The 17,313-nt window shown below is 40.8% G+C and overlaps 1 protein-coding gene across 3 annotated transcripts in view; it reads right to left on the bottom strand.

The window, feature by feature from the left end:
* Nucleotides 1-17,313, bottom strand: part of NELL1 (neural EGFL like 1) — an 876,810-nt gene that overhangs the window by 462,025 nt on the left and 397,472 nt on the right. For all 3 annotated transcript variants that reach the window (XM_042906351.1, XM_042906353.1, XM_042906352.1), the window contains exon 13: nucleotides 628-753. In XM_042906351.1, coding sequence (XP_042762285.1) covers nucleotides 628-753 — 126 coding nt within the window. The remainder of the gene's footprint in view (nucleotides 1-627; nucleotides 754-17,313) is intronic.

The following is a 17,313-nucleotide window of genomic DNA, read 5'->3' as shown; positions in this document are numbered from 1 at the left end:
TGGACCCCCCCTCCCCCCGCCACCAAATGCCTCACAAAGCCAGCATTACTCAATGAAGGCACTGACCACACAACCCTGCAGTTCCGGTTTAGTGCTGACAGCCCCGCCGTATAGGGGAGACACCATCGGTATTTGTCAATCAAGAGTCTTGAGCAGCTCCCCTATTTGTCCAATCTCTACTCACCAGATACTCCTTCTCCCCCTCTAAATCGAATCTTTGTCTTTTCCAGTGGGAACAAAGTACATTTTCTTATATACGAAAACATTTCATCATGATGGAAGGAAAATAGATTGATCCTTTTCTATTCTTAAAACTGATGTCTCTACGTCCCTCAACGTTACTATAGGCAACGGGGGACTTCAAATTCAAATCAAAGACCCGAGCACGCACGCGCGCGCGCGCACACACACACACACACACACACACACACACACACACAGATACTAGGAGTAGAAATAAATTGCGCAGATAAAATTTCTTTCATCACTTTTTTCTCTAAAGGTGAGGGTAAAATAATGCAAGAGAAAAACCAATTAGGTGACAACACTTGGATCTAAATTTAACAAAACACAGATGGGGCAGAGAAGGGCTGAATCAGAAAAACAGTGTTGGTTCTTCAGTCTCACCTGTACAGGAGAAGTCATCCACGCGAATGTATCCCGGGACACAGTCACAGCGATATAACCCAGGCAGGTTGACACACACAGTATTGGCATGACAGTAATGCATCTTAGCTGCACACTCATCAATATCTGAAGGAGGAAAAAGAAAAAAAGAAGCAATATCACAGTGAGGTGAATGACGGAACTATCATGTAACCATGTTGCAATGAAATTTAAAAAGGCAAATGCCCAACAAAGCTAAGAGAAAATGCAAGATGCATTAAACACAAAATCTTAAATGCAAATTCAGCTGCATTCAAGTGCATCAGATCCCATCTTGAGCTGAAATTATTTCCAGAAAGATGCACAGTGAGACGCAACAGCTAAGAAACCTAGAGGTATGAAGACTGAATCTACTATTACTAATCCCTCACCACGGAGGATGCTGGATTTAAACATCCAAAATCAAGGAGTTCTATGTCCAATGAGTTGATGCCAATTAATATTTATTAGATGTCCACTGTACACGGTGTAGCTTTTATCAGGGAGATCAAGGGAATCCAGGCTTCTCTGCTCATGTGTCTTACTAAGACATGCTTTAATCCATCTGTTAAAAAATGATGGTGCAGCCAGTTTCTCCCATGGTGTATTTTGAATACAGACAGCAGCTGTAGTCTAATGCAAACTGATGCCTTTCATCCCTTGACCTGGAGATTCATCCCATGAGACAGAATAATGGGCTGATTCAGCAAAAACATCTTTTTCTTTCTGGAACAGAGATCAGAGCATCCCCTACTTTCTCATAAGCATTCATGGGAAGAATGAGAATCACCTACAACCTTAGTACAGAGTTTAATTGAGTCTTTTCTGGAAGTTGTTTTCAGAAATGGCTTTACGTTCATTTTACTCAGACTGCTTATGTGTGAAGGAGAGGAACAGGGAGCAGCACAGTGTAAGAACCTAAGACAGACAATGTGAGTTCTGGTTCTGGTTCTTCCACTGACTAGCCTGTGACTTCCATTTAACCAGTATGAGTTCCAGAATTCTCATGAATTGGTCATGCAGGCCAGTTCTGAACCTACATCTTTAAACTCCTTATCTAATTTAATCCACAAACAATTCCACAATCACAGTACAGCACTACCCACAATTTGCAGTGTAGACAACTGAGGCTTAGAGAGGTTAAATATGTGGCAAAAATATATACCATCCTGTTAGAACATGCTACACCCAGGAGTGGAACTCAGAAGTCAATCTTTTATGATGATTTACTTAATGAAAGCACCTTGAAGATGATAGTCAACCAGTGTTACTATTAAGGTAATCACTGAAGTCCTAATACGCTTCATGTGTAGAAACAGAAGACAAAAACACCTATAATCTCACTTATCTATATTAAAAGTAAAAGTAGATTGACTTACTTCCTGATAAAACACACTGAAGTAACACCAGATTCTTTTAAGCACTAAACATCTCTCAGCCTATAAACAAAAGTTATTGTGCAGTAATCGAGGTCCTAGAAGGACACTTGCAGTTAGCAAGACTTCCATAACTATAAAGAACAAAACACCAGAAATTAGAGAAATGATTCAGGCAATAAACCAAGTGTTATACTTGCACAAGATCATGTGCTTTCAAAGGTGATCCAAGACAATGCACAATTAAAATAAATGGACAAAAGGAATATTAAAACTATATAATAAGATTACATCAAGCTAAGGTGTGGAGGGAACTCTCCCACAAACTTAAGACAGAATAGTAACTGCACATGAGCATGAGATATTGTTTGGATCTCTCTGGCACCCAGGACATTAGAATTCTTTTAACAAGTCGGCTCCTGGCATCATTTAAGCATTTTTGCTTCACACACTGGCGGATACCATAAAAGTCAAGAGGAGTATTTCAGGAAAGGACTAACGATTATTTTTGTCACCTGCTGAATAAGATAAAGACATAACTAACCACTGGATTTGGCAAGAAGTAGTTCACTGCTGACCTTGACCTAATAAGAGTAGATTTGGGAAAGTGGTAGAGAAAAGCCTGACTGGAGTCCATTAAAGAGAGAATGGAAGATGAGGGAAGAGAGAAAAACAAGGCAAACTTTTTGAGATTTTTTTTTTCCCATAAGGAAAAATGGAGGAGCAGCTCTGGGGAGACTTGGTGTAGAGAGAGTCTTATTTACAGATGGAAGAGATCACAGCACATTTGCAGGCTGTTGGGAAGGATTCAATACAAGTGAAGCAAACTGATGATGTTGAAGAGAGAGATCACTGTAGGAGCAAAGTCCTGGGGAAGAAGGCAAGAGGGACTGTGCTCCAGCATGCAGATGGAACACATCACCTTCAAAACAAGAATGAAGCTGAGAGAAGCAAAGAGGTGGAGATGGCTGGCTTATTCGGTGGCTGGGAGACAAAGTAGTTCTCCCTCACTTATTTTTATTTTCTCAGTGAAATGCAAAGAGAGGGTAACATTTGAGAATCAAGAAAGGGAGGGCATATCGGATATTTAAGGAGAGAGGAAATGGTATTAAAAAACAGTCATTTTGAAAAAAAGGAACAAAAATTTACTAGAGCATGTGGGAAGGTGGCTGAAGAGCTACTGTGATTTGCAGTCAAAAGTGCATTAAGTGACAGCAGTCAGCATGGCCATGTGTTTTCTCCAGTCTCATTCAGATATTTTGGGGCAATAGCACGGTAGGTGGAAAGTTAAAGGATTTTTTATGCAAATATAATGGGTAAAGACAGATACGAGGGAATTGAGGGTATTAAGAAAGAGGTGATGATAATGAAGTAGGAAGGAATCTCGGCTATTGAAGAGAGATGTGAGGACATGAAGAAGGAAGTAGACAGCTGTAAATGCATTAAAATTAGGGGTGGACACTGTGTTACACTCGTGAGATCTCACTTCAGAACTAAAGAATTTAATCCCCCAGCTAAGGGGAGTACTGCCTGCTAACAATCTTCAGCTGTTATCCTTTTTAGGAAATTGTCCTTGGCCAATGAGAGATTATAGTCACAGTCACACTTCCATCCTGGGAGCAACCTACAAAGACTAGTTCTCATTCATCCCGAACTCAAGAGAATTCTAAAGGACCATCCAGATTTCAGAGCACTGAGACTGAGCTAACTTTTCCCTCTGCCCAATCCTACATTCTTCCCTTCCCCAGAGTCATTCATCCCTACAGCACTCTCTAATAAACTTCCTGCACTCCAGTCTCCATTGCCAAGTTTGCTTCTGGGGGAACCCAAACTGCCGCAGCAATCCTAATGGAGGCAAGGTGTAGTTATAGTGAGGGTCTAGAACACATGAGCTAGAAAGCTAGAGGAGGGGTTACAAAGCAGTGTGCCTAACATTAATATTTTGAAAGTGATTCAGTTATTGATGATTACAAGGTCTTTCCCAGGACTATGGGGGAGTGGAAGAATAGATCATTGTAAGTGAGAGGCTGGGAACACCAAGAGAAGCCAGGCACTGGAGGAAGTTGGTTGGCATTAGTGCTGTTCATCGAACAGATATTAACAGTTTTCCTCCTCCTGAGCACATCACACAACTGTGCTTCCCCATCCTCTTGGAAGCTAAGCAGAGCTGTATGAGTGATCATGAAGTCTGAACAAAGCACAACACTTCCAGGTGGAAATATTAAGAGCCAGCGCCTGACTTACCACATTTTCTTGTTCTGGCGTTGGAAATCATGGAAGCACAAAGATGGAGACTCTTTGAGCCTGGGTCCCTGAGTGAGGCATAGGCAACCAGACAAGCTTGGTGAACATGTTGCATGAACTAGAAATATGCTTTCACTGATTTAAGCCATCGAGCCCACCCTGGCTGGTATAGAGGGTGACTAAGAACAGCATCTCAAAAATGAGATCCTTAAGCTTGATCTTAAAAGATGCACAGAAATTCACCACGTAGAGACTGGAGGCGGGGGGAAAGAAGGGAAACTACAGAGACTAAACTTTTTGTCTGTGCAGAGTCAGGAAGGGAGAGAATCACTGAGTCGTGAACATTAATTAGCCCTCTGCTAAGCCCTGAAGCAGAGGATGAACAAAATGCCACCACAAACCTCGCAGCCTGGCAAGACATTGAGCAAAACTTGTTAAGTCCTACCAAGAATGTGAGATCTTTTACCAGGGGGCTTTGATCCAGGCTGAGAGGGCCAGAGGAGCAGTCTCTGTGGAAGTGAGGCTTCATCCAAGACCTAAAACACAAGTCCAACAGGTAAAGGGGAGAAGAATAACATACCAGACAGAGAAGAATGTTTGAGAAGCATTAGAGGAAGGAGCTTTGTCTGTTTAAAGCACAACTGGAAAGATAAGCTCAGGCCAGATCCTGCTGAGCCATGTGGGCCATGGGAAGGAGTCTAGACTTTAATCAGGGTGGTGACATAAACCAATTTCTGTTTTTAAAATATCAGTCAGCTGTACTGAAGAAAATGGATTGGAGCTGGGCAAGCTGAAGGCTAAACACGTTGGTATTTTACTCAGAGAGACGGCCACACGGAACTCCATCTCATTCTGCCGGGGTGCCCAGGCATTCTTTAAAATGAGAAACTAGTCAGGACTTGCCTTAGAGGCAATTCAATCTTCAGCCCATGGGCCACAGCCACCAACCAGGCTGCTGACTGCAATGAGTGTTTCCCTGTCATGGACCCTTGTCAGCTCCACCCAGAGAGAAACTCCTGCTTCATTTCCCTGAGGCCTCTGGATAACTAATGAGAGGTATCTGCCTCATCTAGATTTGAAGGACTTACTTGACTGCAACAAGCTTATTTTGATTCAAACAGCCGAACCATTGCTCTGTTTCATAGATTTCAAAGGCCCTAAATAAAACTATTTTCAAAAACAGAACAAGGGGATGGTGAGAAAACCCCAGTGAGAATTTCTCCCATAGACTTACCCAACCTTTACTCTCTACATGCATGGGGTCTCACACAGGACCCCGGGTCATACATCCCTGCTGCTATGGTGAAGTGTCTCAGTTGGTTTCGTTTTCAATTCATATCACTGATAATCTCAGCTCTTGCATATGTCCTAATTTCCAGGTACCATTCCAGAAACAGACAGCACCAAATAAATCAGAAAGGTTGATGAATGTACCAGAAAATTCAACTGTTACAACCTTATCTTTGTTGCTTATCCCCCATCATGCAAACACCAAATATAAAAACCACCTCGTGGTATAACTAATGCAGAGGGGAGAAAAAAAAAAACAACTGTAAAGTGTTTAGAATCAGCTAGCTGGTTCCCTTGGGACGAGGAGCTAAAAGCAAGGAAGGAATTGAGAACTTCCCTGGTTTTAGGATGGGGCTGGAGATAGAATGGCAACACATTTGCCAAAATAAAAATTGCCTCTCTATCGTCAGGGAAAGGCACAACCCTGCAGACAGTTTCAGTAGGACTCAAGAGTGCTTCAAAAGCAAATCTGATTATAGAAAGAATGAAAACAGAGTTAACAAACATCTTCAGAGAATTGAGATATCCTAAGAAAACAATCTTGAGAACTAGTGAGCTAAGATTTTTAAAATGAGCCTAAGACGAACGTTGGCTTATTGTTCACAAAGATTCTGAAAGGTAATGAATAATTACAAAAACAAGCACATGAACACACGAACACAACTCCCTAATGAAAGAATGAACTGAAACGCGGAGAAAGAAACTGCATACGGCCCAAAGCACCAAAGATTTTAACCTGAAAGCCATCCGACCTTTGTCCAGGTGGTGCTGATGCTCTGCCTGAAGCAGATTTCTTTCTCAAGCAATGGTCTTTCCAGGTGTGATATTCACCCAAAAACCAGAAGACAAGAAAAGGCTAAGCCTGAGGCTGAACCTCAAGGTGTGAGTTGGACACACTCCAGTTCAGGTTCAAGCTAATAAACGTCTCAATCCGTCTAGGAAGTTGTTATAAGAAGAACCACAGTTAACCTGACTACTGGAGGGATGAATGGACTAAAAACAAAAACAAAACAAAACAAAACAAAAAAAACCCCACACCATTAGGCCCAGGGTAATACCAAAATGAGTAAGAGGTTCAATGTATATAACCTCATAGGATAAAATTAGGAACACCCCCACGGCACCTGGCTAATCCTCAATAAATAGCTGTCATTTCTTTGTATCAGATACTATGCTAGGTATTTCACAGATGGCATCTCATCACTTCATGTATTCCTCTTGAATTAAGTAGGTAGCCCCACACCATGATGAGGGAACTGAGGCTCAGATTATTAGGTCACTTGCCCAAGGCACGAAGTCAGTAAGCATAAGAGCCTGGGCTTAAATCCACATAGTCTGACTTCAAAGTGGGCACTGTTCTCACGGTGCCAGCTCTAGCCCTCACTAACAATTCCATCCTAGGACTCTGTTACATACATCTGATGCTGCCAGGAAGCATATGTAAACAAGAAGATCTTCAAATTCTAGGTCTGCCTGCAATGCCGTTCATAACATTTGGTCTGGTGTTACACTCTGTTAAAATAGCAATGCTACATCATGCATCACTGCTTCTTTGGCTCTTTTAAAGAGATCTTAACACTTTCACACTTAAGGCTCCAGTGACCCGGAGCCCCAAAACAGGTAGGCGCCTTCTGCTCCCAGCTTTTTTAGCCCACAGCTTGATACAGTCTTTATGCTGGTAGCTTAAGACTGATTGCCTCCTATAGAATTAGAAACTAGAGACAAAAGGCCTGGTTGTTTTCTTCTTTTTAATATTTTTAGAGAAACATCTATAAACCCGACTGCAGTATATATCAGCTCGAGTATAATGGGGCTCAAATTACGATTTATTCGTATAGATTGCTTGTCACCTTTGAAATATTAGAGCTCATCTTCTGGTGGTCTTTTGAGGTAATAAAAATACATGATTTATGTCCCTCCCCAGGATGGTGAAGTAGTTTGTTTTCATTTTAAAAAGGTGTACTTATGGACTTTAAAACAAAACTTGATGTGGCGTAATGATTCTTCATACATCACCAGCCTCCATCTGCATAAGAGTTCAGAGCAAACACAGACCCAAATTTGGCATTATCATCATTAAATTAGAGTTCAGGGTCTGGGTAGCAAAGACAGAAGCAAATGTAAAGAATTCTTTTAATAAAAATGTGTGATCTACTCAGACTTGCTCCTAAGAATTTCCTAGAAAAAGGCAACGTCCGAAGGTTGGACTCAGGGGGTTGGTGGGAGGTGGTTATGCCTACTCTTCATGCACATTTAAAAAAAGAAACAGAAAGAGGAAAGAAAAGCACGATTTACTGAGACTGTGCTCTGTATCAAGCACTGTGGAGATCCTATCTCATTATTCCCATCCCATGCACTAGCATCAACAACTACATATAGGATACCTAGAATTTCAACTCAGATCTCGGTGACTCCAAGAAGCATACTTGTTCCACTCTGACTGCTGGACCAAGAGCCCTGGAATGACAGTCAAGAGTAAAGCTATCCTCCTGCTTTTTCTGTTAGCTAACTATAGCCCTGGCAGGTCACTTCTTCTTCTCTAGACCTTGGTTTTCCCATATATAAAATCAGGGACTTGGACCAGAGAGTATCTAAAGCCTACCAGTTCCCTGTTCTAAAGTTCTTGACATATTCAAGTTTTTCTGTCCACAGATCATAAAAGCCTGCTTCCGAAGCACTTTCTCTTGAGCTACCCATCTGTTCTCCTGTTTTAAGAAGCTGACAGATGCTCCAGATGCCTTTCCCAAGATACAGGTCCTAGAAAATACTATTCAGATGACCTAAGTCTTCTCACTGTTCTTTCATTAACTGTACCAACTGAGTTGGCATCTCCCCTGCAAACCAAAAGCAGCCAGAACTAGCAAACGTATATTCACAAAAAGCATGGATCTGGGCAAATTCTCCATAGACAAGTAAGGTAACTTGCAGAGCAATTCTACCAGACTTTAATCTCCTGTCTTCGCAGACATCATGACTTATAAAAACACGGTGGCATTGGCCAGTCAGCTGTTATATTAGAATTGTGAATACTCTCCATCTGTGTCATACTGGATATTTTTTTTAAAGTTGGGGCCTATTTTATCTCTGACTTGCACTTATAAAAATCCAGTCAGGCAGAAAAAATAGGATTATGCCCTTTTTCAGATGAGGGAACAGAAGCCCAGAGAAGATAGAAACAGAGCCCCAAACCTATACAGATAATCATTGAGCAGATTATCTGATAACAGAATCAAGGTCTTCTAGCTGTGAACTAGTGCTTTATCCAATGTTCCATGTTTCTCTATAATTACAGTTTTCTTCTGAAGCAAGGGGAGAAAAATAAAATGCCTATAGAATTTAGGAATATAAACAAAATGCCTAACAGAAGCCAGGTAGCTAATATCTATGCAAAATACGCCCCTCCCACAAAGAAATAAAGTCTCTCATTATTCATAAAACATACATCTATCTTATTTTCCTACTTCCAAGAACAAAGAAATGGCTCTGTTTTATAGGGAAAAAGCCCAGTATGAGGCCAATAACACATAAAAAGGGACACTGAACCTCAGTGGTGGAAAGACGACAGCAAGAGTTTGGACTGTGGACAATCAGAGCTCCTTCTGGATAATGCCATGATGGAGTAATAAGGGACATCATTGCATAGCACTTATTACGTGCTAAGCACAGTTTAGAAATGTTTGGGGGGCGCCTGGGTGTCTCAGTCAGTTAAGTGTCCAACTTAGGCTCAGGTCATGATCTCACCATTCCTGAGTTCGAGCCCCACGTCGGGCTCTGTGCTAACAGCTCAGGGCCTGAAGCCTGCTTCAGATTCTGTGTCTCCCTCTCTCTCTGCCCCTCCCCTGCTCATGCTCTGTCGCTCTCTGTCTCAAAGATAGATAGATAGATAGATAGATAGATAGATAGATAGATAGATAGATAGAAGGAAAGAAAGAAAGAAAGAAAGAAAGAAAGAAAGAAAGAAAGAAAGAAAGAAAGAAAGAAAGAAAGAAAGAAAGAAGTGAATGTTTGGTAAATTGTCTCAAGTCACATAGCTAAGAGATACTCCTGAACTGCCAGCAGAGCAGGTAGGATGGGTCCAGAGTTTATACTCTTCACTCTAGAGTACTACCTCTCAGAGATTGTGGGCTAGATCTATGATCCTTCTAGAGAAGTTGCATATCCAAGCATTAATTTTTTAGAAGTTTTGCTCCAGTTTTTCCCAAAATACTTCAAATGAGGCAAAATGTATCTATCAGCTTCAATCCACGAATGCCTATTCCTTAAAGCACGTTATCACAAGGAGCTTTAGTGGCAGAAAGAAAAAAGGTACAGAAGGGAGAAAGGAAAAAAGGAAGAAAAGGAGGAAGGAAGACAAGAAGAAGGGAGGAGGAGGACAAGGAAGAAAGAAGGAAAAGAAGGAGAGAGAAGGGGGGAAATGACAAGACAACCCAGGGAGGTGTCTAGATAATTTCTATGGACTGAACTGTGTCCCCCCAAATAGGTTGAAGCCCTAACCTTCAATACAATGGTATTTGGAGACAGGGCCTCTGGGGGGTAATTATGTTTCGATAACATCATGAGAGTGGTGCCTCAAGATGAGATTTGTGCTCTTAGACGAAGAGATTCTAAGACAGATACTATATGTTTTCACTCTTATGTGGATCCTGAGAAACTTAAGAGAAACCCATGAGGGAGGGGAAGGAAAAAAAACAAAAAAAAAAAAGGTTAGAGTGGGAGAGAGCCAAAGCATAAGAAACTCTTAAAAACTGAGAACAAACTGAGGGTTGATGGGGGGTGGGAGGAAGGGGAGAGTGGGTGATGGGTATTGAGGAGGGCACCTTTTGGGATGAGCACTGGGTGTTGTATGGAAACCGATTTGACAATAAATTTCATATATTGAAAAAAAAAAAAAGAAGAGATTCTAGATAGCTTACACCCTTCCTTTCTTCCATGTGAGGACACAAGGAGAAGACAATAAGCTGCTGGCCAGGAGAGCCTTCACAAGACACCCAACCATGGTGGCACCCTAATCTCAGACTTCTAGCCACCAGGAGAGCAAGTCAATTCATTTCTGTTATTTAAGCCATCCAATCTGTACCATTTTGTTATGGCAGCTCCAAAGCTAATGAAATTACTTGTTAAATTTCTCTGTTGCCTGGTGAAATGGGTTTTTACATCATCTTCTAAGGTATGTGTCAAACAAATAGCTCACCTGCCAAGTCAAATATTTGCAGATTAAAAATTCAAGTAACCTTTTGGTCATCAATGCATAGTAAAGGAGTGTTTTTATAGTTAAATACACCATAATGCAGAAATTATATTGTTGGATTTTCTGACATTTAAATGTATTTTCCAAACATAGCTATGTCAGATATTTGAAAAAATCATGCTAATATGTTTATTTTCCCTACTGTGCTCAATTTCAGAATCAAATTTTGTCATAAAACAATATATCTCTTTGTGCCATTGGAAATCAAAGCATACCAATTTCTAGCTGACAGCGCGAAAGTATTATAAGACAGCACCCTCAGATTTTTTCCCAGCCTGACATTCTGACTTTTGAGAGTGTCCATAACCTTATTCAGAGTGTCTGCAAGGAAAGCAGCACAGTGAGTGAAAGTTAATCTACTTTTGGCCTCAGGCTGTGCCCAGCCTATCTGAATCCATCAGTATCTGAATTCTACTTCAGCCAATGGTACCAACAAAATCAGTGAGTTCTTCTAAAGAGGTCCAGGGTTTTCTCATGAGTTATCAGTTGGATTAACCAAAGAAAACACTGGAAATGTAGAAGCTACAATGGTCTCTTATCTTCCCTACATTTGGGAAAGGAAATTCAAGAGGTATTAAGAGACTGCTGGATTCCATAGGCAGTAGATCCAAAGGTCAGCAGGATGTGGTCCCTGTCTTCTGGCTTTCATGCTAAGTAAAAAAGCCAGCCCCAAAAGAATCAAATCTAGCAGAGAGACAGTCACATGAACATGAAGCTTGTTAGTGCAACCTAAGTTCTACTACAGAAAGAAGTGGCTAATTCCAACAAGGGGAAAAATTCACCCACAAGGTATTTGAGTCTTGAGAAGGCAACAGAATGTCTTCATAAAATGCTGATCACCTTCCCTTATCACTGATTGAATTAGGCAGCAAATCTTTGTTTCCCCCACAGCTTTATTGAGATATAATTGACATATAACATTGTGTAACTTTAAGATGTAAAACATATAAGTAGGATACACTTTAAATATTGCAAAATGATTACCACCATAGCCTTAGCTAATGCTTCCATCACATTACATAACTACCATTCGTGTGTGTGTGGTGATAAGATTTAACATCTACTCTTTTAGTAACTTTCAAATATATGAAATTATTAACTAGAATCAGCATGCTGTATATTAGATACCAGGAACTTATTCATCTTATAGCTGGAAGTTGGTACATTTAAATCATCAAAAGATGAATGGATAAAGAAGATGGTGTATGTACCTAGATACACAAAGGAATATAACTCATCCATGAGAAAAAAGGAAATCCTACCATTTGAGACAACATGCATGGACCTTGAGGGTTATTATGCTAAGCGAAATAAATTGAGAAAGATAAAAAACTGTGCAATACCACTCATATATGGAATTTTTTAAAAAGTCATACAGAAACAGAGGCTAGAATGGTGGCTTTCAGGGGCTGGGATATGGGCGAAATGGGGAGATGTTGGCCAGCTATTCTCTTGCTTTACAAAGATAAAGGAAAGTCACCCAAGAGTAAATGAGATGGAAAAGTGTCATACCACTGGCAAAGCCATCTATATCCTCTTATCTCTGGTTGCAACTATTCTTTATAGTGAGTAGAATTTATTGGTCACTACTTTGTGCCAAGCATCATTTTAAGTACTTTGCATGTATTCATTTCCTCTTCACAAGTACCATACAGATAGGCATATATTCATATTTTTGTCCTATGGAGGCATAAGAGGCTAACCAACTGGAAGGTGACCTCAGGGAATTTGAACCCTTGACATCTAATCTATTATTCTTCTCTACAAGCCACCTTAGCTTCCCTCTTCTCAATATCTACCTTCCTTGGTTGCTATTCAATTAATAGCAATTTCCTGTAGTCACAAGGGTCCAAATTATTTATTCACTACTCTTCCCATGCAGTCAAAATAAAGTGCACAGGCTTTAGTCTTTTAAAAATAAATGATCTGGTACCAGAAGTTTACTGATTCACTACAGCATCAAATTAACCAGTGATTAAATACCAGACTGTGAATTACACAAATAAACGGGGTCCTATAGACATATGAGCATGTAGTTAATGAACCCAACTTGGATTCAATAAAACTAATACCTGTGTTCCAGCATCTTTATGATGAATGACTATCAGCTGAATGTACTCAGAAGGCAAGCTACTTCTTGTGTGTTTCTTCCCACATGATGAGATTCCCTAGATGAAATAATCTTCTTGAACAGAAATCAACATTATTCCAAATCCCAAATTCTTACACATTTGAATGAATCCATTTACTCCAATATGAAAATTGAAGCCATATAGTATTTAAGCTCTTTCTTAAAAATCACCAAGTCCAGACTCCTATACAATGTGGTTGTTGAGAAAATATAAAAATGGGGGCGCCTGGTGGCTCAGTCGGTTAAGCGTCCGACTTCGGCTCAGGTCGTGATCTCACAGTTCGTGACTTCAAGCCCCGCGTCGGGCTCTGTGCTGACAGCTCGGAGCCTGGAGCCTGCTTCGGATTCTGGGTCTCCCTCTCTCTCTGCCCCTCCCCTGTTCATGCTCTGTCTCTCTCTGCCTCAAAAATAAATAAACGTTAAAAAAAATTTAAAAAAAGAAAATATAAAAATGAATGAATGGGGAGAAAAGAGGAAAAAAAACAAACACAGAATAATGACTCAACCCATTTTCCTCTGAAAACGCAATCCAAAAGTAGAATGAAAACCACCACTCAAAAGGCAGGAAATTGAAGATAATCTGGCTTCCATTTAGTTCATTATCTTAAACTATTTTTGAATGAAAGAACTCTTTCAAAACTGACAGCTAACTGATAGCCCTCACTGTAAGTACCAGGCAGCAGCCTGCATATACCAATTCATTTAATGCTCATAATAACCCTCTGAAGTAGGTTTTTTAGCATCTCAAGTCTATAGATAAGGAAATTAAGGCATGGAGAGACTAAACAACTTGCCCAAGGTCACATATCAAGTAAGGGGCAGCGCTGGAACTCAAGTCCAGGCAGACCTGGCTCCGGACATGGTGCTTTAATCTCCATGCCATTGCTCTCAACTAGGGTGAAATCATTTGTAAGGGATTAAAAAGACGGCTCTTGGGAGAGCAAAAAAATCTCAGATATTATAAAAGTATGTGATTTCCCCAAGGACAAATATACATGAACAGATATATGGATTCTCTGTGGTATTAAAATTTCATGGGAGACTGATAAGGAAAAAATGTCTCAAAGACACCTTAGGGGTCAGATAATGAAAAAAAAGTTTACAAAACACTTCTCTATACTGAATTGCCTCTATTTGAAATAATACCTAGCTTGGAAACCCAGTACATAAAACAGAATTAAACACTACATCAAACTAAAAAGCCTCTGCACAGCAAAGGAAGGCATCCACAAAATGAAATGAATCTATGAAATGGGAGAAAGTATTTGTAAATCATTTCTGAGAAGGGGTTAATATCCAAAATATATAAAACTCAATAGAAAAATGTTCTATTAAAAATTAGCCAGAGAATCTAAATAGATATTTTCCCAGACATACAAAGGACCAACAAGTGAATAACAGGTGCTCAACAACATTAATTGAAGAAATGCAAATCAAAGCCACAAGGAGGTATCGGTTCACACCTGTGAGCGGCTATTATCAAAGGGATACATGCACCCCATTGTTTATAACAGCAAAATCTACAAGAGCCAAATTATGGACACATCCCTGGTGTCCACTGGTTGATGAATGGATAAAAAAGATGTCGTGTATATGTATATATATGTGTGTGTACGCACATGCATAGGAATATTACCCAACCATAAAAACAAATGAAAAGTTACCAATGGCAACAACATGGATGGAGCTAGAGAGTATAATGCTAAGTGAAAAACTCGGTCAGAAAAAGACAAATACCATATGATCTCAGTCATATGTGGAATTTAAGAAAACAAAGCAAATGAACAAAGTGGGGGGATGAAAGAGGGAAATCAAGAAACAAACTATTAGAGAACAAACTGATGGTTACCAGAGGGGAGGTGGGAGGGAGGGGCTGGTTAAGTAGGTGATGGGGATTAAAGAATGTACTTGTGATGAGCACTGGGTGTTGTATGGAAGTGATGCATCATGCACTTAAAAATGGTACACTTAAGGGGCGCCTGGGTGGCACAGTCGGTTAAGCGTCTGACTTCAGCCAGGTCACGATCTCGCGGTCCGTGGGTTCGAGCCCCGCGTCAGGCTCTCGGCTGATGGCTCGGAGCCTGGAGCCTGTTTCCGATTCTGTGTCTCCCTCTCTCTCTGCCCCTCCCCCGTTCATGCTCTGTCTCTCTCTGTCCCAAAAATAAATAAAAAACGTTGAAAAAAAAATTTAAAAAAAATAGTACACTTAAAAATGGCTAAAATGGACAATTTTACTTCATACGTATTTCACAATTTGTAAAATAATGCAGTGTATCAAAAAATACGCTGATTTTGGGGTGCCTGGGTGGCTCAGTCGGTTAAGCGGCCGACTTTGGCTCAGGTCATGATCTCGCGGTCCGTGAGTTCAAGCCCCGCGTCGGGCTCTGTGCTGACAGCTCAGAGCCTGGAGCCTGTTTCAGATTCTGTGTCTCCCTCTCTCTGACCCTCCCCCGTTCATGCTTTGTCTCTCTCTGTCTCAAAAATAAATAAACGTTTAAAAAAAAAAAACAAAAAAAAAAAAAAACGCTGATTTTTAGACTTTAAATCAACGAAATTTTTGGTATGTAGATTAACTCCTAAAGCTGTTCTTTAAAAAGGGGAGTGGAGTTGTGCAGGACAAATCCAAGCCTGCAATTCTCCTTTCTCAGGAAAGAAAACAGACCCATGCCCCTGAACAGCTGAATGTCACAGAGCTAGAAAGAAAGAAAAAAAAAATGTGTGAAATCTCATTTCAAATCCCAGCTTTGCTACCAATTAGTGTTACTCTGGGAAAGTCACCTAATTTTTCTGAACTTGGGTTTCCACGTCTGAGAAACAGTGTTTTAGTGAAGATTCAACGAGATAGTCTGCATCACACACATATGCACCTTGCACAGCATCTCAGACCTCAATAAATGCCTTTAGCTGCTGCTTCTCTTTTGGTTAAAAGGTAGATGTTCTTGACAAACTACCAGGCCAACTCTCCTCTCCAGTCAGCCTAAGGGACTCAAGCAATAATGAGTACCCCTTCAAGTTACTGTCCTCTGCCTGTCAGTGACTCATCCACTGAGCCAGCCGAGGCCCCTTGACTCATTCCTTCGCAAAGTAAAAAGAGCAAGTCATTTTCCTCCTCGCCCTACAGCTCCCTACGTGCCACTGGTGACAATAAGAGTGCCACCTTCTGCCCAGACAAATTCACTTTTCCTTTCCCCTGCCTGGGATCAGGTGCGCCTGCTTGGAGTACATGATGGAGTGGAAGTTTTGTTTTGTTTTGTTTCCTGCGGTGGGGTGGGGGGAGTGTTCTGTAACGTCTTACTCCACTACATTGTGAAAAATTAAAACACCTATGCTTAAACACTCAAAATTTCTGTGTTTTGAGTGGAAAGCTCTTTCAGGAGTGGCAAAATAACAGAAGATTCTTGACTATGTTAAAGGCTGATAAAGATGAATTGGTCTTCCTACTTTAGGTAAATAAAAAATTTTGGAAAAATAAATTTAAATACCCATGATGTTACAATGATAATAATAATAGCATTTCCTAGGTTAGAAAAAAACGCTGAGATCCGTCCTTTTAGATAGATTTTGAGGTCTAAAGCAGAGACATGCTCAAAAGTGGCAAACAAATTTTAAAATTTTAAAATCCACCTCCCTCCACAGAAGAGAGAGCGAGCAAGAGAGAAGGGGGATAGAAACAGAATTGGAAGGTACTGGTTATCTAATGCTTACCTACAAAAATGTACTGGGTAAAAAGGCTGGAGAAAGAAAGCAGGACCAGAGCTCAATCCATGGCAGCCTCTTCCTTGGGTGTTACATACCTACACACCTGGAGCACCTAATTCAAGGCAAAGATTGTTCTACCAAATGGTACCATCCAGTCTCTCTAAAAATCTCCACTAGGAATTGCCACTGGGCTTCCCAAGGACAGCGACACTGTCATAGGTGGAGCAGGACAAGGCAGGCAGTTGTTTTCACTGTGAGTTCCTGAGGGACAGCGTGCTCACCTGGGCCCAGCTATACTGGGTGGTGTGGTTACAGAGACAAGGCCAGCTTGGCCAGGACTTCCACATCTCAGGGGAGACAGAAGCATAAATGAAGAACACTGCAAGCAGCATAGAGGAAATAATGCAAGGAACAGTCACATAGAGGTAAAGAGCAATTCTATCTAGCAAAAGGCATGGACACAAGTGGTCATAAAAAACAAAGAAATGTTCACAAGATTGATAAGGGAAAAGGCAAGACCTGGAAAGGCAAGGAATCCCTGGAAGAAAGAGTACCAAAGGAAAGACCCAGGGCATGAAGTAGACACATCAATGAACGTGACTTCACAGCACAGAAAGGTAGTAGGGGAACCAGAGAGAACTCAGGAAAGCATGAGGAAGGGGGACCACAGGTCAGATCAA

The sequence above is a fragment of the Panthera leo genome, chromosome D1 (genome assembly GCF_018350215.1).
Source record: "Panthera leo isolate Ple1 chromosome D1, P.leo_Ple1_pat1.1, whole genome shotgun sequence".
In the NCBI taxonomy this organism is placed as follows: domain Eukaryota; kingdom Metazoa; phylum Chordata; class Mammalia; order Carnivora; family Felidae; genus Panthera; species Panthera leo.
This window is presented reverse-complemented; position numbering and strand designations above follow the sequence as displayed.